General features: G+C 37.3%; 1 protein-coding gene across 3 annotated transcripts; it reads right to left on the bottom strand.

Moving 5' to 3' along the window:
• Positions 1 to 22: 22 nt before the first annotated feature.
• Positions 23 to 27,555, bottom strand: PLEKHA3 (pleckstrin homology domain containing A3). Of its 3 annotated transcripts, none has more exons than XR_014828692.1 (8): positions 27,130 to 27,555; positions 23,277 to 23,393; positions 20,565 to 20,720; positions 16,510 to 16,646; positions 14,211 to 14,403; positions 10,993 to 11,036; positions 7,974 to 8,089; positions 4,124 to 5,443 (listed from the first exon to the last, which is right to left on the bottom strand). XR_014828692.1 is itself a non-coding variant. In NM_001243464.1 (8 exon segments), coding segments are annotated over 8 exon segments (903 nt in total). In that variant the 5' UTR covers positions 27,170 to 27,188; the 3' UTR covers positions 5,278 to 5,315.
• Between the last annotated feature and the right edge of the window lie 388 nt (positions 27,556 to 27,943).

Genomic DNA, 27,943 nt, shown 5'->3' with positions numbered 1-27,943 from the left:
AGACAAAGAGACTACAAAGCTATGAGATTTCAACAAAATTTTTATTTTTAAAAATAAAAACCAGGAGGAAGTATAATAACTAACCTTTCAGAGGAGAGGAAGTTAAAGCCTATGTACCCAGAAAGGAGAAACCAACAAATGCACTCAACCAAACAACTAACAAGCTCAAGATTTGGAAGTAGCAGGTACTGCAGAAAAAGAGGGTGAGGTATACAGTTGAAATTAGGACTAGAAGTCTGTAAAATGAGCAACTGGACCCCACGTCCTCTCCCTATTCTCTATGGCCAGACAACCCACCCACTCCTACCCTCCAGCCACAGGAGGGTCACCAAACACAGAGGAAGGCTAGGATGGGGTGGGACAATGCATAGGAAGGCCAAAAATAGAAGGATTAAATAAAAGTCACCATACAAATTATGGAGTCCTCAGCCCTTTTTCCCCAGCCTGCTTCTAGAACTCAGGAATCCTTCCTAGAAAAACTGAATGGCTCCAAAGAAAAGAGTTTCTCTATAATTTAAGTAACTCCAACAATAAAGGCCAGCTCTCTGCCTGAAGGCAGATAATTGATAAACCTAGCCCATACATAAAGAACTATAAAGTTAGCTTTTTAGTAATGGTTCTTAATATGAATGAATGACCTTTCCCAACTTTCTGAGAAAGACTTCAGAATAGAAGACAGAATGCAAAACAAATAACAATGCAAGAAACAAGAAAGACATGAAGAAAAAAACGCAATCATCCTCATGAAGAAGGAACAGAGGAAAAAAAAAGATATCTTAGAAATTAAAATACATAGCTTAAAAAATTCAACAGAAGAGCTGGAGGAAAACAAAAAGAAAAATTACAACTTAAAGGGCAACTGGAGAGGAAAAATTTTTTAAATTAGAGGATCAATCGGGGAGGCCCAACATTCAAGTAACAGGAATTCTAGAAAAACAGGATAGAGAAAATGGAGGAGAAAAAATTATCAAAAAGATAACACGGAGTTCCTGTCATTGCTCAGTGGTTAACATATCCGATAGGAACATGAGGTTGCAGGTTCGATCCCTGGCCTAGCTCAGTGGGTTAAGGATCCAGTGTTGCCGTGAGCTGTGGTGTAGGTCACGGAAGCAGCTCTGGCGTAGGCTGGTGGCTATAGCTCCGATTAGACCCCTAGCCTGGGAACCTCCACATGCCATGTGGGTGCAGCCCTAGGAAAGACAAAAAAAAAAAAAAAAAAAAAAAAGATAACACAAAAAATTTCTCAGAATTGAAGAAAGCAAGTCTACAACTTGAAAGATTCCACCAAGACAAGTACTCATCAACATGAATGAAGAGCCACACATCCTCATGAAATATTAGAGGTAAAGAAAAGCTTTTAAAAGATTCCAGAATGTAAAAACAGGTCCCATCAGAATTTTCACAGGAATCATGAAGTCTATAAGACAATGGAGCACTGCCTTTAACATTCTAAGGAGAAATTATTTTCAACAGAGACCCCAAACTACCAATCAATCAAAAGTAGAGACATTTTCAGATCCATAAAGCCTCAAAGTCTTCACTTCTCATGCACTTTCCCCCAGGGAGTTTTTGGTAGTGAATATGCTTTGGCAAAAAAAGTGCAGTAAATCAAGAAAGAGGACTCAATAAACAAGAGATCCAACATGAGACTGAAAAACAAAGTGAGTGCCAGAATAACCACAGAGCCATGCACAGGCCTGGAGAGCAATGGTCCAGATGGCAGAAGATGAAGGACTGTGGAAAAAATGTCCCCAGGGGAAAAGAAAAAAAAGGAATTGATAGATTATCTGACGTTTTTGAACATTTAAGCCTTTGGATGGTCATGTGACAGGTACATAAAAAACTAAGCAAATTTTAAAATCAGGCAATTACTAATTCCAATAAAAATAAGGTTCTAGTAGAAAGGAAATAATAATAATAGGAAATAATTGACAGTGATAAATAAACAACATTTATAACTATTAATTTAAGAAAAAGGTGTGATTAATCTACACTGGGAGGGATGGGAGAAGTAAGGATATAAGAAAAATAAATGCTGCCTGCCATAAAAGGAATTGAAACAATCATTTCTAAAATTGACAAATAAAGAAATGTAATAAAACATATTTTCAAATAGGCGGTAAATACTAGAACAAGCCACTAGCTGAAAGTGCCTGTCTTTGGGGTGCTCAGCTAGGGAGAGAGGGAACTACTCCTTTTCATTATCAGCTTTCTAGTTCTATTTGATTCTTTTTAAAACTATGTGCATGAATTACTTTCCTAAGAAAAAACATCTAATTAAACAAAAGAACTCAAACTTTCAAATTCAGTATGAATTCAAAGAAAGGAAGACTGTGGAACTGCAAAGACATGAGAAAGAAGTCCTATCTATCAGCTACAATTACTTACCCCAACAGGGCTATTCATAGAAAGGCTTCCTGCAAGGAGCTCCTGCAGACTAAACAGACTTTCTTACAGGCTAGGACATTCCCTCTGCACCAAGTGGCAGGAGCAAAGCCCAAAGGACAGACCCAGAGGCACTTAATTCAATAAAAGAAGTAAAGAATTGGTAGAATCCAAATTAACAATATTATAATGTGTATGGAAGCAGTATAAACAGCAATATAATAGTAACATATTACAGGGATACATTTCCTGAGATCTTATGATAATTCCTAAATGTAATAATGCACAGTGAAAAATCTACAATTCAGGGTGGAAGTTTCCATGGTGACTGCCAAAATGAAGATACTTTATCTCTTGCCTTGGAATTTAAGTTTAAGCAATTGCATCCATTTCTGGACTTGTCCTAATTGAAGATAACGCAGTAAACAAAGTTCAAATTTAGTCCATTTTACAAAAGAATTCTCATCAAAGTTGTTTTAATTATAGAGGCCTTGGATTCCTACACAACAGAAACCAGGCCCTTGGGAAAAAAAACAAAAAACAAGCACTGGTTTTGCTTAGTTCACCGATATAACAAGTCTCCAAATTTCTCAGTAACCCCATGGCTTAGATAAAGCACAACAAGAACAACCAATAGTTGGTTATACATTACAAAAAAGTCGTGACAAACTAAAATTCTTCTGAAATTGTTCTTATTTGGTTTACCTTTTTGTTAATATTTAGAAAAGTCAGGCACACTTGAAAATACACTGGACTCCTCAAAATGTAAGGTTCCCTGAAGCTTTATAGGTTGCTTCATGCTACCAACTCACTAATCAAAACCTAGATGTAATTCAAGATACACTGATAACTCCTAAAAAAATGATTTCACAAATCCACTGGTTCCCAAGAGAAAAAAAAAAAAAGTGGCTCCAGTCACAATAAAAGCCATTCTTAGGAACATATAGCAAACTTGTTCAAAGCACCTGTTTCAAGGAGAAAAAAAATGATATGAACAGAAATAACTATTTTATTTTTAAAAATATTTACAGAAAACTGTTCAGGAACTCATATTTTTGAATAAAGCAATAGGAAATGGATTTATTTTCTATGAGTTCAAAAGCTTCATTAAAGTGTTTTCATTATAAACCTACTGGAAAACTACCAGAAAAATTCTCAATCAGTAGCACCTTGACCTTCATGGTCTTATCACTACTCGTTCTTACTACAAAAAATAAAAAATAAAAAAATAAGAGAAGCAAAAAATCTAATTACTCACTCAACATGAAAACTTATATTATCAAACTTTTTTTCTCAAATTAGACACATGACGTAGAACATATGAGCAGAAAAAGATTCCTCTTAATGTAGTCTAATGATGTGTGCTGTTTAAACTTGCAAATACTTTAAGTAGCATACAGTTTATCTACATGTATATTAACATATATAGATTGTTTATGTCCATTTTAAACTTAAGGAAGAAAGCCTAAAACTACATATTTATTTTAATAAAGAAATACCAAATATTAACTCTTTTTAAAAAATTCCCATGTAAACTTACAAGAGAAATTTAAAATGAAATAGGCCATACTATTCTAAGCTCAAAAGCAAAAAAGCTAAAAATATGCCTCATTTATGTATTTACTACAAGGTCTGAATATACAAACAAAATCAAAGCAATGAAGAATATTATTACCATTTGATAAAGATTAGACAGACTATCAATAAATGTAAAAAATACAATGTATTGTATGATGAGTTTGAATGCAAAAACCACGTATTTATTAAACATATGATTAACTTAAAAACACCAAACCAGTTTGTTTTAAAGTGCTCCTCATCCAAAACCTTGGACAAAACCGTCACTCCAAAGTGAACTGAAAAAAAAAAAAAAACACCTTACAAGGCAAACACTGACAATAGGTATGGACAGGCACTACCAAAAAAAATGCTACTTGTTCTTTAATTAAATAATGCTACTCTCAAGTTATGTAGAGCAGTCTCCTTGACAGATTCCTTTTTTTTATAAATACCCATAAATAAAAAATGTCTCAATAGTCTAAAGAGCTGCAAACATCAATACCTTACAACAGCAGCTTAATAATGTCTGTTTTGGGGAAAAAAAAGCACTAAAATCCTCTTCCATTGCAAGTCATTTATTTCTCTCCTGGAAGTGAGCAAGGTCACTACATTAACCTCTTTTCTAGAACAATGTAAATAACAATGTTTACACATTTTAAATTTGGTAGGTCATAAAAGTTAGGATGCAATCATTTTTTGATGCAACAGAAAAATAAATAAGTAAAAATTAAATACTTTAACCCAACATTTGGTATTGACAAATCAGTAGTGTCAACTTCACATACGAAGGACAGCAGAGTCTGGTTTTTAAAAAATTCTTAATGTCATAGTATTTGGGATAAAAATATTCTGAATATTAAATGTTTCCTTTTTGCTTAAAGGAATATAATACAATCACTATCAAGCTGTGACTGTCACTCATTTTCAGCTGGGGTAAAGTGACCATTTGGTCCATGGCACAAGTTACATATATCACACTTCTGTCAAACTGAAACCTTAGGTTTATAAGATTTCAAGTTTATAATCTACAATACACACTGACTAAGCTGTCAGTCCCTCACAGTTTTTTAGAAAAATATCTACATTTGTCCTTATGGATGTCAAAATGTTACACCATCGTTTGTTTAAAAAAAAAAAAAAAAAAAAAAGATGCACATTCATACTGTGAAGTTATTAGGAAAATACTCTTGCAAATAAACTATATAAAGATAAAATACACTTCAAAGGTATGTGGGTTGTTTTTTGTTTGTTTTACAATATTCTATAAAGTGCAGAGAAATCCTAAGGGAAAAACTACTCCCTATAACATAGTTTAATTACAGCAGCTTTTGCATAGCAATACTTAGAGGAAGTTGGACACTTCCATTTCCTCAGGGAGAGAAGGATGGAAGAGGATCTTCCGATTCAGATTTTTTTTTGGCCATAAGTCTGCTTTCTTCAGGAATGGTTGCTGATGCCAAATCTCCATTAAGTGTATTTCTTGAACAGTGAACAGGTCCTATTAAGAAATTGATTAAAAGGTTAAAGGTTATCTTATCAATATTAACTCTAGTCAATCATGAAAGAATGTTTCCTATTCAGGGACATGAAATTCCTTTAGCTTCCTGCTAATTTTTTGCTTGTTTAACAGAGTGAAATCTACCTCTTCTAGTATTGGCAGTCATCAGGAGAAACTTTACAGTTCATGAGACAAATTATGGAACTACCTGAAACAAAGATTCTGGTTTTGTTCATTGCTAAAATCAAGGTTGGCACATAGTGAGCAGCCAGTATTCGCTGAATTGGATTTAGTCTTTATTGTTTTCTTTTCCAATCTACTGCGTTTAATGCTTTTATTATCCTCATTTTCGAGGCAAAGAAACCAAGACCCAAAAAAAGTTATAAGCCTAACAACCCAAGATCACACAACTGGCAACAGAACTAGGATTAATTCAGTTCTTGCTCTTTTCATCACAAGACCTTCTGAGCAAAACTGACTAGGTACCTTACACTGAACGCTCCCACACTGCCATGTGGAATGTAACTCACAAAACTAGCACTGCAGCTGCAAGTGAACACATTAAACACAATGGCATAGTCCTGTTCATTTTCACATGTATGTATTTAACTTGAACATTTATTACTTTTATAATTTTTAAAAACCTACTTAATAAAAAAATAGAAGCAGCTGGGCTGCATTTCTCAAGGAAAAGCTACTAGAATAAAGACGTTCAACTTGACTGACAATTTGTAAAACAAGTACTTTCTGAAAAAGAGCACTAATTCAGTCTTTATTTTGTCAACTAACTGAAACACTAAACTTTAGGATAAACAGGAGGAAATCTTCAGCATAAAACTCTGACCTATCCTACACTTCAAATTTTAAAAAAGTTCTGGAGAATAGATATACATTTAAATATTAATTTGTATGTATGGGTGTGCATGCATATGTGTGTAACTAATTTTGTTAGACTCCTTAACAGCTAAATTGTGGAATGCTAAATGGAATAAGCCATTTTCACTTATATCTTATGGAAACAGTTTTCGAAAATTCAGGACCAGGGTGCCTAAAAGAGAAGAAAGCTAAGGAAAATGGCTGGCTTAAAAAAAAATTAATCTAGCTGTCATAAATGCAAATGACCACCTTAAAAAAGGAAGTGGCATCTAAAGAAAAGTACAGGGCAGAATTCTTTCATGAGCTCTGGATGAAAAGGGTCATGTAAAAAAAAAGCAGAAAGAGCTAGGTAAGTCAGAATGTGTGTTACCTGCCCCAGGTGACATTTTTTCCCATACTTAACCTCTAACCATCTTCCTGTTTTCCTTATCTCTTCCAAGTTTACTAAATTGGCGCAGGAAAGTTTCTTTTTCCCATCCTCTCCTTACACTCAATCCTTTTCCTTATTTCATTTCTTTATTCATTGCCCCAACTTAAATTCAAAATGATAATGAGCACAAGTAGTGTTCTATATCAACAAACAGATTAGTTCTGTAAGAAAAATAGGCATTAAAAAAAAAAAAAGTGCCATCAACTCCTAAAGATCTGAAAATGACCAGCAATCCCCTTTAAAATCTCTACCATCTTCAAGAACTATGCGTTCTCCTCTAATTAAATCTATTTAACCTCTGGTTAAGTAAAACAACTCTATCTTAATCACCTTCAATATAGTAAAATAGTATAAACCTAACACCACTGTTTCAGCCACACTATGAATTAGCTAGGCTTTTCTCAGCATCTAAAGAATCTAACCTCCATTCACCATGTCATTTTCTTAAGGGAAAGGAAATCTTGTTCCAAACAGCTTACTTAAAAATACTCTTGGGACACCATCTGTTCCTTAGGCCATAGAAAAGACTCTGAAGAGCACAAGCCTATCAGTGGCATTGTAATAAAACCATACATGTGTTCACCAGAAATCATGGTCACCACTGTCTAAGTAGATATTCTAACACACTTTCAAAGCCTTTTCCCCTAAGAGAAAAATTATCATAAATCACAAAACTTTTCCTAAAATATTCAACCACAATATTCTGTCTCTTTAAATAATAAGAAAGCAAAAGGTAAAGGAATAAACTGCAATATAATTCACTACCACCACCAGAGAAAAATTATTTTCCTCAGCCATTTTATATTATTTAAGTAACGATGCTGATTTTTTCCTTTGAACTGAGAACTTGCCTTTATTTTATCCTAGGATCCTACCCATAATTCATGCTTTCTTCTAACATGTTTTTTAAGTACAAATGTAGTGGGAGTAGATTAATAAGAGATTACTAAAATGGAGTGGGAGTAAAAGATTTTGCTATTACATATAAAATCTAAGACACAGTATTTACTAAGAGATACTTAGACCTTCTTAATAATAAAATTGTCTGTAAGAGGATAAATGAGCTTCTGTTGATTGTGTGCTCTTTGTTTAGCTCTGAATTAAGGAATTAATCCAAGGGCGAAGTACAGCATTCACTGTCAGTACCCTTCATTTCAGCAATTTCAGAGCCCCACAAAAATCTTGCTGAATAGGCCAAAGGGAGAGACAGCCGTTCTAACTTACTATCTGGGTCTTCAAGAGGAACATCATTGCAGGAGTCTGTATCTGAGTAGGTTCTTCGGCGTCGCTGGGAGAATCGGTGGAGTGTAGACACTGGTTCTTTTATAGAGTGGCTACTCCTGCAAATTAAATAAAGCATTAAATTGTAAGGACTTCAACAAAAGCAAATACCCTCAACTTAACTGCAGTTTTCAATGACTTCTCTTTAAATAAAAGAAGAACAATTTTTATATCCAAAGTTCTATTTTCGTAACATTTACACCTTCAGAGGTCAGGCCACAAACAAATCAAATCATTTAGAATCCAGTTGGTAGGCTGGAAAATATGACTTGTGAGCCAAATTAAAAGAAGAGGCACAATGAAGAAGTGACTTATTTTATAAGGGAATGTCCAACTAGAGAATATCAGATGGTTAACAAGCATTTGAAAACTAAAAGTTATTGGAGTTCCCATCGTGGCTCAGTGGTTAACGAATCCGACTAGGAACCATGAGGTTTCGGGTTTGATCCCTGGCCTTGCTCAGTGGGTTAAGGATCCCATATTGCTGTAGCTGTGGCGTAGGCCAGCAGCTACAGCTCCGATTAGACCCCTAGCCTGGGAACTTCCATAGGCCTCTCGGGAGCAGCCCTAGAAAACGCAAAAAAAAAAAAAAAAAAAGTGCCTATTAAAAAAAAAAGAAGTACTGAGTGCCTATTAAAAAAAAAGAAGTACTGAGTCCGAAAACTAAAAATTGTGGATTTCACAACTGCTTGTATCTAGTGTCAATCCACATCCAAAACAGCAGAGCATGAGTTCCCTGATGGCCTAACAGTGTTGTCACTGCTGTGGCTTGGGTTCACTGCTGTGGCTCAGGTTCAGTCCCCGGCCCAGGGAACTTCCATATGTTGTAGGTGTGACTAAATAAATAAATAAATAAAACAGAGCAAAGGGGATAGGCAAGTAGCATAGAATCATGCTAGAAGCCAACTCAATGACAGCAGCAAATGGAGGCTAGAAAAACTATTTCTAAAAAATTAGTCTGGAAAACCAGAAAACTAGAAAAATCAATTGAAAAAATTTAACGAAGAAGCAAACCACCGCCACCTAACACCTCAGCTACCACTGGATGACAGCCCAACATTCCTGCTCTTAATGATGACCTTGATCCCCCCCCCCAAAAAAAGTGTTAAAATTCTTATTATATCTTATGTACATGTATAACTGAATCACTTTGTTGTATAGCAGAAATGATCACAACATTGTAAATCAACCATACTTCAAGAAAACTTTAAAAAATGAAAAAATACAATTCTTGTAACTTTTTAATAGGGTAGAAAGGATAAAATTCAGTTCAGAAAAATTTCTATCAAAAAAATAAAATTTTGTGTGCATTGCTGTGGCGTAATGGGAACTGGTGGCATCTCAGGAGTACTGGGATGCAGGTTTAATCCCTGGTCCAGCACAGTGGGTCAAAGACTATGGCTCGAGGATCCGATCTCTGGCCCAGAACTCTATATGCCTCAGGGCAGCCGAAAAAGAAATAAACAAACAAATAATAAAAATTTGTCAAAGGGACCTTTTATTTTTCTGGAAAATTCAGTTGGTGAAACTTGCTTCATTCATTCCCTGGTAGGATTAGATATATACATCACTGGACTATTCTAAGCACATAATAGTTCAATCAATTACATAATTATCAGAGGGGGAAAAAGTGACAGAGCAATAATAAAGGGACTTGGACTCAGTACTTCTTTTTTTTATAGGTACTCATTAGATTCTTTTTTTTTTTTTTTTTTTTTTTTGCTTTTTAGGGCCAAACTCACGGCATATGGAGGTTCCCAGGCTAGGGGTGGAATCAGAGTTATAGCTGCTGGCCTACACCACAGCCACAGAAATGCATGATCTGAGCCGAGTCTGCAACCCACACCACAGCTCATGGCAACACCAGATCTTTAACCCATTGAGCGAAGCCAGGGATCGAACCTGCATCCTCATGGATGCTAGTCAGATTCATTAACTGCTGAGCCAGGACAGGAACTCCACATTCTTTTTTTAATAGGCATTCAAGAGATGTTTATTGAAAGATTCTTTAAATTCTATAGTGCTTTACAATTTTCAAAGGTTTCACATACATGATTTCATATAATCCCACAGTAACTTCCCCCACCTCATATTAATGTAAAGAAATAGATGCTATTGTCAGTATAATTTCATCACTTTCTAAAGCATCAAATAAGGATATTATTTAGCAAAGTATATTACCTACCATGATAAATAGCCTGGGATATTGGCAAGATCTATCTAGAAGTTAATTTTTTTTTTTTGTCTTTTGTCTTTTTAGGGCCGCACCCGCAGCATATGGAGGTTCCCATATGCTAGGGGTCTAATCAGAGCTGTTGCTGCCGGCCTACGCCAAGTCCATGCTGTGTCTGAAACCTACACCACAGCTCATGGCAATGCTGGATCCTTAACCCACTTAGCAAGGGCAGGGATGGAACCCGCAATTTCATGGTTCCTAGTCGGATTCATTTCTGCTGCACCACAACAGGAACTCCTAGAAGTTAAATTTTTTAAATGTGTTCATATTTTAAAATATTAATTGGTTTTTCTCTCTTTTCAGTAATATCTTTAGTTCCTAATAAAATACGACACTATAAAATACGATGCTATAAAAATAAAGAAAGAAAGAAGACAACTTTGGAAATTAAAAAAAAAAAAAAAAATCTGTCGTAAAATGACCCTAAGCTTGGAGACGTAATACATCAGAAATAGATTTCTATTACTGATTATTGACATAATTTATAGCTTAAAAAGGTATGACAGCTGGCAAGGTGCCTACCTTGCTGGCTAATTTATTCACTCATTTTTTTTTCTTTACTGAATACCTACTTGGGGGAGCACTAAGAGAAATAATGCTGAGCAAATCAGAAGCAGAATCTGCCCATACAGTTTACATTCTGCATTACTGTTTTAAAAACCTAAAGAATTTCCCCAAGTAGATACAATTTCGAGAGAACTTGGTCAAAAGAAAAGGTTATTTTACCTCTCTGAACTGCAAGAACCAGGATGGCTGACAGAACGCTTCATCTAGAAATTTAAAAAGAAAGTACGCATAATCCATATGTCAAGTAGAATTAGACAGCCCTACTAGATTATTATTTTGATAATTAACATAAATTTACTCAAATAAAAAGATGGCTGGCCAAAAAATTTAAATTTTAACAAACTCAAGTAATATTGTTAGTACAATATCCAACTTTCTCCTTAATAACCATTAAATGAAATCTTAGCACATACCAAAAACATGCTGGATTATTTTCTCAATATTAAAAACCAAATTTTATAATAACATATAAAATGTCTGTATGTATAAAAAACATAAAAAAACAGTATACTTAACTAGTCCCCCCAAAAAATCACATTATTTGTGATAAAAAGGAATATCTAGTAAACCAGAAAAGAAAATATTCTAATAAATGTCTTTTTTTAAAGGGCAAAATTCTCTACCATTCATTATTCAGGAAACTAGTATACAGATATTCTAAAGTGCAGTTTTCATGGAAAATAACAATAATTCAAATCTTATAAGAACTCACAAGATGAACCCTAAGCCTCAAATACGTTTCTGAAAACATGTGCTTAAAATAAATTTTAAAAATCTGATTCAGCAGAGCATTAGTAAATATGAATGAATCAATAAATATGAAATATAATTTAGAAGATCTAATTACTCCACCAGGAAAAAAAAAAAAAAAGAAAGAGGCAGTCAAGTAGATTATTTCAGTGTTTATAAAAAAAAGCAAAGTTTTATTAAAGGCTAAGTAAGGATGGTTGCTTTTATATACAGGGGCTCAAGGGTCTTACAAGTCCAAGCCTAACATTTGTATTACATAAATGCCTTCCTCAGTTGCTCTGAGAAATCCCAGTTGAAATGATAACAATTATGACCTGTCCAATTGTTATGACCCAAACAATTAGACAGTTCAGAGCTATCTAATACAATTAAAATAAAGATACAGCATCTCCTTTAACAGAAATCACCCAGCAGCATCCCCACTACAATTAGCACTCAATCTGTGGATCCAAATGACAATTGTTTGAACTTCCATGATGATTTGAAATATAATTGAATACACGTTAATTTAAAGAGGGACACAATGAAATTAACTACATAAAGTGGTCATAAAGTTCGAACTAATTTTAGAATGCTCAACTCTATCAGCTTTATTCATTTACTCATGTTGTTTAAAAAAAAAGAAAAAAGAAAAAAATTTCCCCTTGACCATCCAACCTTACTTGCCATGTCATGTGTCTCCAAAACAATTTACCATAAGCCACAATTTTTGCTTTTTGTATGAAGTAAAATGGTACAGTGAGGAAAAATAAGTGGCCTCTAAACAATATTTCCTAGATTAACTTATTGGATTTCTTGTAATGTTTCTACTGATAAAATGTTTTAGTTTAAAAAAAAAACAGTTATTATAGTTTCTTATACATAAAGTACACATATGACCTTTCTAGACACAGATGGCATTTCCCTAACAAGTTTAATGAAGAAATTAGGCAGGTTTGAGGTGCTTTCATTATATTTGACTCTATAAAGTCCGCCTTAAAAAAATACAGTGTACCCCTTCTCAGGAACATACTACTACACATCCTTTCAAAAGATCGGGATTTTTTGTTCAACTACACATGTTATTTAGCAGCTCATGATATACCTAAAATTGCTCTAAAAAGCAACATTGTCAAACTGTGTTCTGACAAACACCACAGTCCTGTGAGTTTTTATTAAAAAATAAACAAAGAGGAGTTCCCCCATGGCTCAGTGGGTTAAGGCTCCAGCATTGTCACTGCTGTGGCTCTGGTTATAGCTGTGGTTTGGGTTCCATCTCTGGCCTGGGAACTTCCACATGCCATAGATGTGGCTGAAAAAAAAGAAAAAAAAAGAGGAGTTCAGGAGTTCTTGCTATGGCTCAGCGATAACGAATCGGACTAGTAACCATTAGGATGCGGGTTCAATCCTTGGCCCCGCTCAATGGGTTAAGGATCCAGCGTTGCTGTGAGCTGTGATGTAGTTCACAGATGTGACTTGAATCCCGCATTGCTATGGCTATGTTCTAGGCTGGCAGCTGCAGCTCCGATTTGATGTCCAGCCTGGGAACGTCCATTTGCCCCAGGCACAGCCTTAAAAGAAAAGAAGGAGGGGGGGGTTCAAACGTCAAATAAATTTTGGAAACACTACACACCACCTCTCCTCAGAGACTGATAATACACTTTACCATAAAAGACGTTCTAAGAAATCCTATGACAGAGAAACCAAATTTGTTTGTTAATCTAGCACTGCCCAAAATAATCTGGCCATAAAACTCATTTTCATGAATTTTTAGAGGACATTGTTAGTCTATCAATAATTGATTAGAAAACAGTGATCTAAACAAATTTAGGTAATAATCTTTACTAATTCTCATATGACCAAATCTGCTGTGGTGGGTAAGAAAAGCTTGGAATAAGTTGTATCCTGTTCTTTCTGTCAACAAATAAATCTTCAAGTCAATAGCTAAAATAGGAGCCAGGCAGTATTCTTCCTTCTAGAAAAGGGCTCTAGAAAATAGTCTGATGGAAAAAAAAGTAAGGTCTCATCAAATCTTATCTCACCTCCAAGTGCCCCACAGCATGCTCGAGCAAGTTTATTAGCTTGAAAAGGACAATGCATTCAGCACGCTCGGCAAAAGGTGTACTCAGTGTTCAGAGTAATCAGAAGGTAAGAACCTAATGTTTAGGACCTAAAGTTAAACAGATTAGATCCTCCTCTGATACAGAAAACACCATTTTATAAATGAAGAAAATGAAATACAGAGATTAAGTAACTTGTCTACTTAGAGGGCTCAAACCCAAATGTAACTAAAAAAGACTGCTTTCCCTGTAACATGCTGTTTCAAATCCCTTACAGCTCATTTAAAGATTTGCCTATCCCCCTGTGAGTAAATCATTACCCCACTGCGGTGTTTCTACGAAGTAGAAGAGCGCTCCCCAACCTTTCCATGCCATAGTACCCAGAGAGCACTGTAACATTTTCCTGGCACTCTAGGGTAATGGCACAGCTTCTCCAAGGGGAGGGGATCAGGACCTTAGCACATGCCGAGCCCATCAGCTGAGAGGCTCCCATACAAATCTGAGTACGGTCAAAAAAATTCAATCTGTTTACTATTTCCCTCCCACTGCCAGTTTCTACCCTTAAAAAAACAAAAGCACATGCAGTACCACTGGAAGAAAATCAAGAAGTTCCAACCATTTGAACAGGAGAAGGTGACACAGGAGAAACTAAGGGATCCGGATGGGACAGCTGAAACATCTCAGGTTTAAACTTGGCATTCGCTATCTTCACACATTCCTCAAGTGTTGTGATGAAGGTATTACATGTGGCACTAAGTAGAGAAGAGGCTTCATTCATGTTCTGAAAAATTATATACAAAGAGTTGAACAGACTCACACACAACCATGTGGATTCATGCACCACCATATAATCAAGAAATAAAACATTGCTTCCAACGGACATCTTACTAGGTTATGCTCAAATCTGTTTAAAATGCATTACCTTAGAAAATTAAAGCACATAGGTGCACCAGTAGCATGTGGAGTTCCTGGGCTAGGGGTCAAATTGGAGCTGCAGCTGGGGCCTACACCAGAGCCACAGCCACAGCAACACTGGATCTGAACCACATCTCTGAGGTACACCAAAGACTGCTGCAATGCCGGATCCTTAACCCACTGAGCGAGGCCATGGATAGAACCTGCATCTTCATGGATACTAATCAGATTCACTTCCACAGCAACGCCGGATCCAAACTGCATCTGCAACTTACACAACAGCTCATAGTAATGCCGGATCCCTGACCCACTGAGTGAGGACAGGGATCGAATCCTCATCCTCATGGATCCTAGTTGGGTTCATTACCGCTGAGCCACAATGGGAACCCCTAAAATTAAATTCTAAATGAAGTTTGCTCTCTAGCTAACACTGGCATAATTCAGAGGGCCAATGAAAAAACTCGAAGAGATATTAAACTAACCAGGCATATTTGCTATGTTAAATTTCATGGTGACTGTCAAAGGAGTGGCAATAAATCTTCTTAGGTTATATTGTATAGTAAATGTCAATAATATAAATGTTCTAGAAAATACATGAATTTCTAATATTTAAATATATCCTGGTAATATGTTATTAGACATAATTCTAGTTGTTTTAATATTGTATATCAGAAAAATAAACAATTTCTTTGACCAAAAAAAAGAAAATTAAAGCACTGCACAAATAAGAATTATCTAACAATGTATGAAATTAGACTCTTGCATTTAAACCAAATATCATATTGAGAAAGTGTATTCAAAAATTTATCTTAGATAGGAGGTCCCGTCGCACAGTGGAAACGAATCCAACTATGAACCATGAGGTTTCTGGTTCAATCTCTGGCCTCGCTCAGTGGGTTAAGATCTGGCGTTTCGGTGAGCTGTGGTGTAGGTCACAGACTCGGCTCGGATCCTGTGTTGCTGTGGTATAGGCCGGCAGCTGTAGTTCTGATTAGACCCCTAGCCTGGGAACATCCATATCAATCAATCAAAAATATAAATTAAAAAAATTTATCTTAGATAAATCTAACCTAAACTGTAAGTCTCCAACTATCAGAATTCCAAAGGCGATCACAAAAGCGGGATACCATGAGAGTTGCTTAGTAGCAGGCAGAATTCAAATCTATCTACTCCATGCTCATTCTCCCATTTCTTTCTTGGCAGAATAAAAACTTCAAGGTGTGTGTCTTAGGACAGCAGAGCACCCTGACCCTGGGGGATGAATATAGACTGCTCTAAGCCAGTCATGGCTAGTCCATGATCCTTTGTCAAATATTCATTTTTCCTAGTCTATTGACCTAGACTGAAAAAATAATGTGAAGTCTGCTGGGGAGTTTCTGGGATTTTCGTTCTCTGATAAAAGCCAAGGACAGCAAATTGAGATTGTCTCTCTCTACCGTGGCTCCTGCCTCTGTGCAACCTGCAGTCACCTTGAAGACAACACACAGAGAATGGCATAGTGGAAGGATGGTACAAGACTGGGTCCCTAACACTGTCCCTAGAGCAGATATGAGGGAAATATTTTTTTTTAAGTTATTCTATAAAGCTAAATTATCAACTCTCAGTGGTTAAGCTAAGATCTTAGTATAAAAGAAAGAGAATAGCAGTTGTTCAATGGATTCATGCAGTCATCAGTGGGTAGAACAAAGCCTGGAATGCTTCTTCCCCACCCCAACCACCAAATTATCAATTGGCTTCAAAGACAGGCCTTGATTCAATTCCTTAGAGAAATGTGCTGCCCGTTGCTTTACTCTGGTAATACAGACATGATCTAGAAGATCCTACAAATTTCCAGATAGTCTATAGTATGAAGAGGTCTGAATACTCAAGAATAACTCACTTTGAAAATACCTCTGTCATCTTACTCAGAGAAGCTCACCCACCAGTGTGCTGCAAAGCATAACCAAACATGAAAGGGTCATCCTTGATATACCTCTATGCTTGGAGATGAATGATTCTCATCATGGTGAACAAATTCTTGGATCGTATGAACTTGCTTCATTAGGAGGTCACAGTAGAGGCGAAGTTCAGACATTTTGGTTTTCAGAGATTCACTGGTTTCACTTATTTCTAAAAGGAACATACATAAACATTCAATTAGATCATTTTTATATTTTAGGGGCAAAACAACAAAAAGGAATCATCAAAAAGTAAGGCAACAGATATAAATAGCTTACGAAGTATGAGACCTTGGAAATAGGATACAAGGGCCCTGAGGAAACACCTCTCTTTAAAGAACTGGAAAAAACCTGGTAGTCATGTATTTGACGTGAAGTTTAAGTAGATTAATTTCTAGAGACAGGGTAATAACACTGAATGCTTTATATGGGATATTTCCATTCTATTACTCATCTTTTGATAAGTTCATTATTTGATAAGTTCTTATATTTCTTTTTTTTTGTGAACTGGCTTATCTTATCCTTTACACATTTTTCCAGTTCTGACATTTGGTTTTTCTCTTAGAAATATATGCTTGATAAATTGATAATTTATTAAAGTTCTCATGCATTACAGATAGCAATATTTCACCTGTCCTAAATACTGTAAATATTTTTCAAGATCTGAGCTTTCTCTCAGTTTTCCTTATTGTAATTTGGTAAACAGAAATTTTTAATTTTTATGTAGTTAAAACTGTTGTATATAAACATTCATTTATTTTCTTCTGTTTCTTTTATAGCTTCATTTTCACATAGTATTGTAAGAATTCTTTTAAGAGCCTCCTTTCTTTTCTTTAATATCTCTAGACAGAGTAAACATCCAGTAATATCTCTAGACAGATGACCCAGCCATCATCTCAGCCACTCACTCACCAATACCTTCCAAATAAGCATCAGAGCAGAAAAAGTACACACAACAGACACTGGTGCTTTTCCATATTCCTCAAGCCAGTGGCACTGCTTTGTGGTACTAGCCACAAAGCTCCTCTAACCAGAGGGAACCAAACAGCTCTATCTGCCCATTTAACCTGATCTAAATTAATTTCTACTCAAGCTTAAGCCAATTCTTCTTTTTAATTGTAGTAAAATATCTATAATGAAGTTTACTATTTTAACCATTTTTAAGTATATAGTTTGATGGCATCAAGTACATCCACATTGTTGTACAACCATTACTACTACCCATCTACAGAATTTTTTTTTTTTTGGCTCCAGCATGCATGTGCAGTAGCCTGATGTGGGATCTTGGCTCCCAGATCAGACACTGAACCCAGGCCACAGCAGTGAAAGTGCCAAGTCCTAACCACTAAACCACCAGGGAACTCACCATCTCCAGAACTTTTTCATGTTTCCCAAATGAAACTTTGTACATGTTAAATGCTAACTCCCCACCCCCATCTCCCCTGAGCTGTAGAAAGCACCATTCTACTTTCTGTCTCTATGAATCTGTCTATTTTAGGTACCTCCATACAAGCAGACTCAAACAACATTTGTCCTTTTGTGACTGGCTTATTTCACCTAGCATGTATTCAAGATTCATCAATGTAGCATGTATCAGAAATTCCTTCCTTTTTAAGGCTGAATGACATTCCATCATATGTATATACCATTCCATCATATGTTTATCCATTCATCTGTCTGTAGACATTTGAGTTGCTTCTACCTTTTGGCTATCGTGACTATTCATTCCTTCTTATTCTACCCTTAGCCATACTCCAGCCATGATATTGGATATATGGATATATATCCTCTTTCATATATTGGAAAACTGTTATAAATTCAATCCTTAGCCTTCACTTTTCAATACTCATAATTTAGTTGCTTTCATTAATTTAAATAAAACTTCTATAGTTTTTAATTATAAAAATACTCAGTGAAAATTACTGAAAATTAAAAAATATAGAAAAATATCAAACTGCAATCTCACTACAATATAAATGCTGTTATTATTTTCATATCATACTTGCATATAATTGAAATAATACCATAATTTATTTGCTTTGCTTTTAAACAGGCAGTATTTGTAAATGGCAAAATCAAAACGTACAGTCAAAGGGTATAAAGTGAAAAATGAATTCCCATGAATTCCCTTTCCAAAGGTTAACAATTTGACCAGTTCTTACATATCTTTCCTGATCTGGCCAAGAAATGGCTATGTAATTTTAAATCCTGTTTTTTTTCCAATCCTGAGGAACAAAAACCAAGCAGGAGGCATAACTCTCCCAGACTTCAGGCAATATTACAAAGCCACAGTAATCAAGACAGTGTGGTACTGGTACCAAAACAGACATACAGACCAGAATGGAACAGACTAGAGAACCCTGAAATAAACCCAGACACCTATGGTCAATTAATCTCTGACAAAGGAGGGAAGAACATAAAAAGGGAAAAAGACAGTCTTTTCAGCAAGTATTGCCGGGAAAAATGGACAGCTACATGTAAATCAATGAAACTGGAACACATCCTCACACACTATGCACTAAAAATAAACTCAAAATGGCTTCAAGACCTAAACATAAGACAAGACACCATTAAAGTCCTGGAAGAGAACATAGGCAAAACATTCTCTGAAATCAACCTTACAAACGTTTTCTCAGGTCAGTCTCCCAAAGCAATAGAAATAAAAGCAAAAATAAACCAATGGGACCTAATTAAACTGACAAGATTTTGCAGAGCAAAGGAAACCATAAAAAAAAAACAAAAAGACAACTTACAGAATGGGAAAAAAACAGTTTCAAATGATGAAACCGACAAGGGCCTCATCTCTAAAACATACAAACAATTTATACAACTCAACGGTAAAAAAAAAACCCCAACAACCCAATTGATAAATGCGCAAAAGACCTGAATAGACATTTCTCCAAGGAAGATGTACAGATGGCCAACAAGCACATGAAAAAATGCTCAACATCACTGATTAGAGAAATTCAAATCAAAACTACTATGAGGTACCACCTCACACCAGTCAGAATGGCCATCATTAATAAGTCCACAAATAACAAATACTGGAGAGGATGTGGAGAAAAGGGAACCCTCCTGCACTGTTGGTGGAAATATAAATTGGTACAGCTGCTATGGAGAACAGTATGGAGGTACCTTAGAAAACTATATATAGAAATACCATATGACCCAGCAATCCCACTCTTGGGCATATATCCAGGCAAGACTTTCCTTGAAAAAGACACATGTACCCGCATGTTCACTGCAGTACTATTCACAATAGCCAAGACATGGAAAAAACCTAAATGTCCATCAACAGATCACTGGATTAAGATGTGGTATATATACACAATGGAATACAACTCAGCCATAAAAAAGGAGAACATAATGGCATTTGCAGCACATGGATGGAACTAGAGACTCACATACTAAGCGAAGTAAGTCAGAAAGAGAATGACAAATACCATATGATATCACTTGTATCTGGAATCTAACATACGGCACAAATGAACCTTTCCACAGAAAAGAAAATCATGGGGGAGGAGGAGGAAGTGGGATGGATTGGGAATTTGGGGTTAATAAATGCAAACTATATTGCCTTTAGAATGGATAAGCAATGAGATCCTGCTGTATAGCACTGGGAACTATGTCTAGTCACTTACGATGGAGCATGATAATGTGAGAAAAAAGAATGTACACATGTATGTGTAACTGGGTCACCTTGCTGTACAGTAGAAAATTGACAGAACACTGTAAACTAGCTATAATGGAAAAAATAAAAATCATTATAAAAAAAATAAAAATAAATAAATAAATCCTGTTTTGTTTCAACTATGTTTTAACTTTGGGCATTTTCTCACATCATTAAAATTCCTTGAGGTGACTACATAATATATCAACCTATGGTGGTAGGTTACAGGCTAATGTACTATTCCCCTAAATTTAAACCTTGGCAATGTTCATAAATTTTTTCACTATAATGAACATCTATGCACACAGTTCTGCTATATTCCTGATTATTTCTTTGGGATAAATTACTAGAAGTGAACACAACAACTTACATTTATGTTTAAGAAAATATTCTCACCACAAAGGAAAAATTTGTAATTACCTTTTTCTTTTTTAGTCCTAGTATCAGTCAAACAGGCTTTGGAGCTCCCCAGAGCAACCAGCCACCTTTGTCTTTCAGCTGCATTCACTGCCTTCATGTAAAAATGCTGCTCTCCTGGAATGATTAATTCCATTCTTGTGTTGTCTGCTGAATGGACTATGATGATAAACAAAGGGGAAATACAGTCATGGACTTAAGTAATTTGGGGAGAATCAAATCACTTACACAGTATTAGATGTTTCACACCTAAAACAACAAACTATGATTCGAGATGGAGGCAATGCCACTTCCTAAGGGGCAATTAAGTGGCGCCCTCCAAACTACTATTCCCACATATACCTCAGCTGGCAGTGGTGTCAAAGTGGTGGTAGCATATGGAAGAGAAAACAACAACCAATTAACAACTGAAAAGTGAAATCTAAGAATTCCTTCTCTGTACCACCTATACCACCTTAAATACATATGAACTGTCACACTTATCACACATTTTTTAATTTCCTTGAAAGCAGTCTGTGTTTTGGTACCCCACGCACCCACCCACAAGAGCCTGGGAGAGTATCTGTCATATAGATAAAGTGCAGAAATGATAAGTAAGGTCAGAACAATTGTCCTCAACTAATGAGTATCTCATAATCACCTGGAAAGCACAAACATTTAGAAGATCTCTTTCCCTCCACCCTCTTCCTCTTCTACATCTCCTACCCCAGGATCTCTGACAAAAGAGAACTAACCAAGAATCATGATGAATCAATCCTAAATCTTTGTTGCAAGATTCATTTGTGTTACACTATCATTAATGAATATGTAATTACTCTGCTCAGAGGAGTGCTTGTGGAAGGCAAGAGAGAAAAAGGTGTCTCTGCTTTAACTGGGAACAGTTCTACCCAGGAAACAAACTGATACACTAAAAATAATCAAAACACCTAAACATTGAAGTCTTTGGTACAGAGACTTCCTGTGTAATCAGAATGAACGTTAAGAAGAGGCAGGAAATTAAAAAGTCTTCAAAAAAAAAGAAAAAAAGTCTTCAAGAAGGAGGATTTGGAGTTCCCGTCATGGCTCAGCAGAAACGAATCTGACTAGCATCCATGAGGATGCAGGCTTGATCCCTAGCCTTGCTCAGTGGGTTAAGGATTTGGCATTGCCATGAGCTGTGGCATAGGTCGCAGATACAGCTCAGATCTGGCGTTACTGTGGCTGTGGTGTAGGCTAGCAGCTACACCTCCGATTTGATCCCTAGCCTGGGAACTTCCACATGCCACAAGTGTGGCCCTAAAAAGACCAAAAAAAAAAAAAAAAAAAAAAAAAAAAAGATTTGATGACAACAGGATGTGGATAAGAAAAAACTGCACAAAAAAACCCTAGATGAGGAACTGAACAGATGCTCAGTGTACTACGGCAAATAAGTGCCACAAAAGATATTTTATTATTTTACTTATATAGGCCATTCCTGTATAAACAGTGAAATATATAATCATACAACAATCAATGACGGGTACAAAAAAATTGGGGCTAGGTTAAAACTACTAAAATCCCAAAGCCCCAAAAGTAATTCTTTTTTGTTACTTGCTAATACTAGTGAAAGCTCCAATAGCTACCTTAAAAGAAAACAATGCTCTCATTTCTAAAGATGTCTCTACAAAATGAAACTACAATAAGATTTTAGTTTCATTTTTAAATACAGCAGAATTAATGGCTATTAAGGCCATTAAAAAGTTCGTCATTGGAAAAACAATAGAGGCCCCAGCCATCAAGGACATTTCCAAAGTAAGGGTCTTTGACGCCTATGTGCTTCCCAAGCTGTACTTACACTGAAACTACATGACTGCATGAGCTGTACCTGTCACAGCAAGATGGTCAGGAATCATTCTGGTGAAGCCCAGATGGACCAAACATCCCCACCCCAGTTTAGACCTGCAGATGCTGCCCGACGACCTCCATGAAAGCCCATTAAGGAGGCAGTCCTTAAAGACTGAAGAAAAACCTTCCTCTGAAAAAAAAATATTAAAGTGGAAATTATACTTTGAAAAAAAATAAAGTGTGGTATGTCAATGTTGATGGTATGTACTCCTGAAGTGATGAGAATAGCACTTTACCTCTGTGATCTTCCTCCCTAAAACCCATAACCCAAGTCTAATCATGGGAAAAACATCAGACAAATTCCAACAGAGGGGCTTCTTACAAATACCCCTGACCAATACTCCTCAAAACTTCCAAGATCATTTAAAAAAAAGAAGAAAAAGAAAAGTAAAACATCTGTAAGCATTCTGAAGAGCTTATCTCCAATAAGCAAAGAACCAGAGTTTATGACTCTGACATTATACTTTATCAAAAACCTGAGCTGGCCTCATCATCTTTAGAGTTCAGCTTCCAATCTTGACAACCCATTCCTACAGGAATGAAAAAGAACACATATAGACTTGGCATGGACACTAACACGGCATCCACAAAAAAACTTTTCCCGTGCAAATTGGAACATGAAAACTAGTATTTTGAATTTCAATCCAAAGTGTATTTATAAAGGGAGAAATATCAAACTCAGTGCTTAACACTGCAATATCAATCACAGTGCAACTCCTGAATGCTAAGGAAATAAATGGTATTAAAAGATTCCTACCTGGCTAGAAATGCTTTTCTCCTCTTTTCACAGTATGCTGAAGAACCCTTTACTTACCTAACTTCAAATTCATCTCATTCCATGTATTCACTTACCTTTAATTTCACAAACTGCCATCTTTATACTTCCTTTACTCCCTTTGCAAACATCATCTTGTGAATCATAGTAGGACAGGATTCCATTATCTAACACAAACCAACGAGGCTGCCAACCTACAAAGACCATATATAACAAAAGATCAATAAAAATTACTTTCATCACATAAAAAGCTATGATGTCAACACTTACCATCCATGTCATTTCTTGGTTCTAATAAAACATTCTGACAATGAAATTTTTAATTGCCAGTGCTTGCTCAAAATACTCTTGCATCAATCTCCATTTTATTGGGAGAGATTTCTGTAGAAACCTCTAGATCAGCATACACATGGGGAATAATACCTTATTCTAGCTCAGAACCGTCTCACTAACAACCCATCAGACCCATCTTCAATAATATCCCTATGCAGGGAGCTACATGACTGCCCCGTTTTTCTAAGGGAAACAGAGTTGGGTTATGATGTAATGGAAAAAGCAACAGAACACATGGATTCTAGAACCAGTTCTACTTTCTTTCTTTAGGTGAATAAACTGGGACAAGTCTTTTCATGTCGACAAATATCAAAAATTCCCAGACTCCAAAATAAGTAGATTGAACAAGATTTCTCAGGTGCCACCTAGCCCTCTAATTCTGCAAAGTGACCTTCCTCTCTCCTATAAAATACTTTGCCTAAGCCAACTCCCTTGCACACTGAGTGCTAAAAGAATTCCAGTCTCTCACACAAAAGCTGCATACCCTATAGTGAAAGCATGGATTCCCACTACTCCTCTCTCCTTGCCCTGCTATTGCACAGCTTGGGCAGAAATGCTAGAAACAGCAATCATTCATTTAATTAGCATTTATTCTATGACCAGAGTATACAACTATCACAGACTTGGCTCCACTGCAAAGCTGGAGGTGAGAATGATGGCTTTCCTTGAAGCTCAACTCCCACTCTTGCAAGCCAAACTCAGTGTTCCCGAAATCTTATCAAGCATGCTACTAATTTACAACACTTCACTGACTAATAACATGGTGATCATGCTGGAGGCAGTGTGACTGACCTTGTTTTTTCTGTGACTATTAAATCACCATTCAGTCTGGTCACTTTAGACACTGCCTGCTATATGATACCTTAATTCAGGTTTTCTGGGGCCAAATGGTACCAAAATAGTGAGACAGGAGGAATCAGTCTTCCATCCTGATACAGTCCCAGGATTTACATCACCAGAAGGCTCTACCTGTAACACTTTTGAAATGACAATGCTGAGTCATCATAAAAAGGTTAAATTTCACAGCAGAGGATATCATAATACAGTTCAGAGGGATGGGGAGCTGAAGCCAAGATGCAAGAGCTTGGAAAATTCTTTTTATGAAACACTATATTGCCTCAAGAGGCCCAGCAAATTAGAAGGTAAGTTCTTTTGGTACATGAACTTTATCTTGCTCATCACTGCATTCCTAGCACCTGGGATGAAGCCTAACACATAACAGATATTATTAAAAAAAAAAAAAAATACTTCCCAAGTGACTGATTGAATGAATAACTAAATACTAGAAAACTGAGATATTGCCTATTACCCATGAGAGTATAGATATGCAGTACACCCATGAGACTATACTGTATTGGGCATACATAGAAATGATGAAAACAGTATCTTTTCAAACGCTAATTCATGCTGGCAAACAAATTACAAGAAAGGGTACAGTGAAAATACGCTCCTCTACTCCAGGTCCAGTGTGCCTACAGGATAAACTGTGATTTAGTAAGCCTGCATTATTGTAATTCAATATCTCTTTTAAAATAAATACTGAGCAAAATGATTCACTTAGAGTTTGTACCAACTTGAAAAATGACCACAGCTAAATTTATATACTAATCTAATTAAGACAACTATCTCTACAAACCTTTTTGAATAAATACTTAATAAAACAATCTCTAGTTGATTCACATATATAAGATCTCTATAGAAAAGATTTTTAGGTATTCCCTTTTTAAATACCTTTTCAAAAAAAAAAACACATTCTTTTTTATCTCAAAACTACCAAATATTACTATAATTCTTATTCTCTACAAAGGATGCTCAAAGAACACCGTCATCAAACCGGGACATTCCTTAAAAGATCACTTAGTATGAATAGCTGCTCATCCTGCTGACCTAAGATAACTAAAAGTGATAATCAGCATGCCACTGAACCAAATTTAAATCTTATAAATGGAATTCTTCCCCAAAAAAGTATTTCATTTCATCCTGCTTCTACATTGCATACTAGCAGTTAACTTAATTGCTCTGCAAAGATTAAAACCTTAAGCACTTGTGCTTAAAAGCTTAACAAGCCAGTGCGCAATGATAAATGAGAAAGAGGGTCACTAAAACCATGTTTTGGGCCAGGAATACATTATGACTCACTCTAGTAACTCTCCATTCCTCAGGGCTATGCATAAGCCCTCGCGTGACCTCCTCAGACTGGGTGCTTATGAATGTTTGCATGGAGATGATCATTTACATCTCAAAGCATAGTAACTACTGTCTTAAACAGTTGAACAATTTCATAACTGCCCACGTGAAATGCTTAATAAAAAATATCTGCCTCATTTTTAAAATGATCCTGTTAAAACAATTCAATTATAGAAATAAAGTATTTGACATTTTAATGCAAACGAAACATCCATGTATCATAAATGTTAAAGCATTTGCTGCTATAAATCTGTCATTTAAAAAAAAAAAGACAGTTGTAACTCACTGCTTATGTCTTAAAGTGTTTATGTGCAGATTTTGCACAAGGTCTGATGGACACAAGTTTAATGTAGGATACAATTACTAAGGGGTTCCATACTTTTGGTAGAGTAAATAAGCAGGTAGCAAATCAAGATTTGTCCATTATACTAGAACAAGAAATCTGTTTGCTATTTAATCTTATTTTAAATCCATCTCCCGCCCTCTAATTTGGTGAGATACATAATTTTAGAGTTGGAAAACACTTTCAGGAAACACTAGTTGATCACTCTGGCCCTATCAGATTGAGCTCTTGAGAGTAAAAGTGACTTGACCTTACTGTTAGCTGATGGCAGAGATGGGACTACAACTCAGATTTAAGGCTCTTTTAACAAGTCAGTCTGTTGGTGTCATTTTAAAAAAGGCTCTTCCTGCTGGTATCCCACTTCTACAGAGAAACACCTAGCTCTTTGGAGTTCTTCCTCTCAACACACTTCACGAATGAAAATGACTTGCCTGATCCACCTTCTGTGTCTTGCACTTTCTTCTACAATTTCTCACACACTTACCTGAATTCCAAAACATAAGGATACCTCATTGACAATCAACCCTTAAGAGAATATTATCGGAGGGCAGCTTCCAAAATCTTATTTACTATGCTCGAACAACTTCAATAAAAGAACTTTTAAAATAAACCGTGTTGCTAAGGGAAATTAAAAGAAAGGGTGGAGAGATTTTAATTAAATCTTGATCTTAAAGGGTCCATTCCAGTCCTATACCCCAACAACTCAGTTATTAACAAAATCCTGAATTAAGTGTCAAGACAGAGATTGCAACAACACACGTAGAGTGACTAGCGATTGTTCCGGAAGCTACAGAAGAGAACAGAAGTATTAATACAACGGCAAAGTGGTCAAGTATACGTCCCACCCTCCGGATGGTGCGCAGTCTCGAACTGTCCCCTGCAGAGGCCAGAAAAGCGCTTCCAATGGGGCAGAGGGAGAGATTAAACAGGGGAACCAAACAGAGCCGATTCGCTGTGCGGGTCCCCCCAGCCAGGGGGAGGAGGACCTCCGACCCTTCTCCGCAGCCTCCCCCCAAGGCCACCCAAGCCCTCTCCCCGGCGACCCCCGGGCACCCGAGCCCTCATACCTGTGAGATAGTTGGTCCACTTGTACAGAACCCCCTCCATGCTTCAGAGCCCGGCGCCGCGCATCCTTCTGGCCCGGCGCCGGCCGCAGCGATGGGAGAAGCGCGGAGCCTGGGCAGCCCCTCCCGGCACGCCGCGGCCCCTCCCCAGGCGCCTCCAGCCGGCACCGAGCCGCCCTCAGTCCGCGCTCGCCGCCGGGACGTGGCGGCCCTCACAGGCCCGGACGGCGGCCGCCGCGTGGAGCTTGGGGGCCGCGAGGCGCGGGCTCAGACATCCCCCGGCGAGCCCCGGCAGCGGCGGCGGCAAAGTCGCGACCGCGGCCGGCCTCCGGTTCGCCCTTCCGCAGTCCAGCTGCTCCCTCCCGCGCCCCAGCGTTCCCTCCTCCTCGCCGGCCTTTCTTTTCCCCCCAGGGCTCTCCGTTTGTTTTCATTGACCCCGACGTCGTTTTCACTTCCTGGATGAAAGGGGCCGGCTCGTCCCGGGAAACCCCTCCCCGGCGGCGGGGCTGGAGGAGCGGGCGCGGCCTGCTGCCCTGCCGCTGAGCCGGAGGCTGCGCCAGGAGGGCGGGCCGAGGCCTGGACTCCTCCTCACCCTCCGTCAGGCCCGCGGATGGCTGTCCCTGGGCTCCCTCCCGGACCGTCGGCCCTCCGGGGCCTAAACCTCCCAGGCCCAAACCGACGGACTCGAACCCCGCTGCGCGCGCGCAGCCTACCCGAAGACGAGCCCCGGGCGCACACGTCCCGCGGGCGTTACTTAGGCCTCTCAGGTTTTCCTATAACTGACCCTTAGGTCCTCCCAGAGGTTGTTTTTTTTCAA

Source organism: Sus scrofa, chromosome 15 (genome assembly GCF_054392235.1).
Source record: "Sus scrofa isolate SSC_HxYL_T2T_F1_AM1 chromosome 15, Sscrofa_HxYL_maternal_Yorkshire_Landrace_v2.0, whole genome shotgun sequence".
In the NCBI taxonomy this organism is placed as follows: domain Eukaryota; kingdom Metazoa; phylum Chordata; class Mammalia; order Artiodactyla; family Suidae; genus Sus; species Sus scrofa.
The sequence above is the reverse complement of the archived record's forward strand: the minus strand, read 5'-3'. Positions and strand labels throughout refer to the sequence as shown.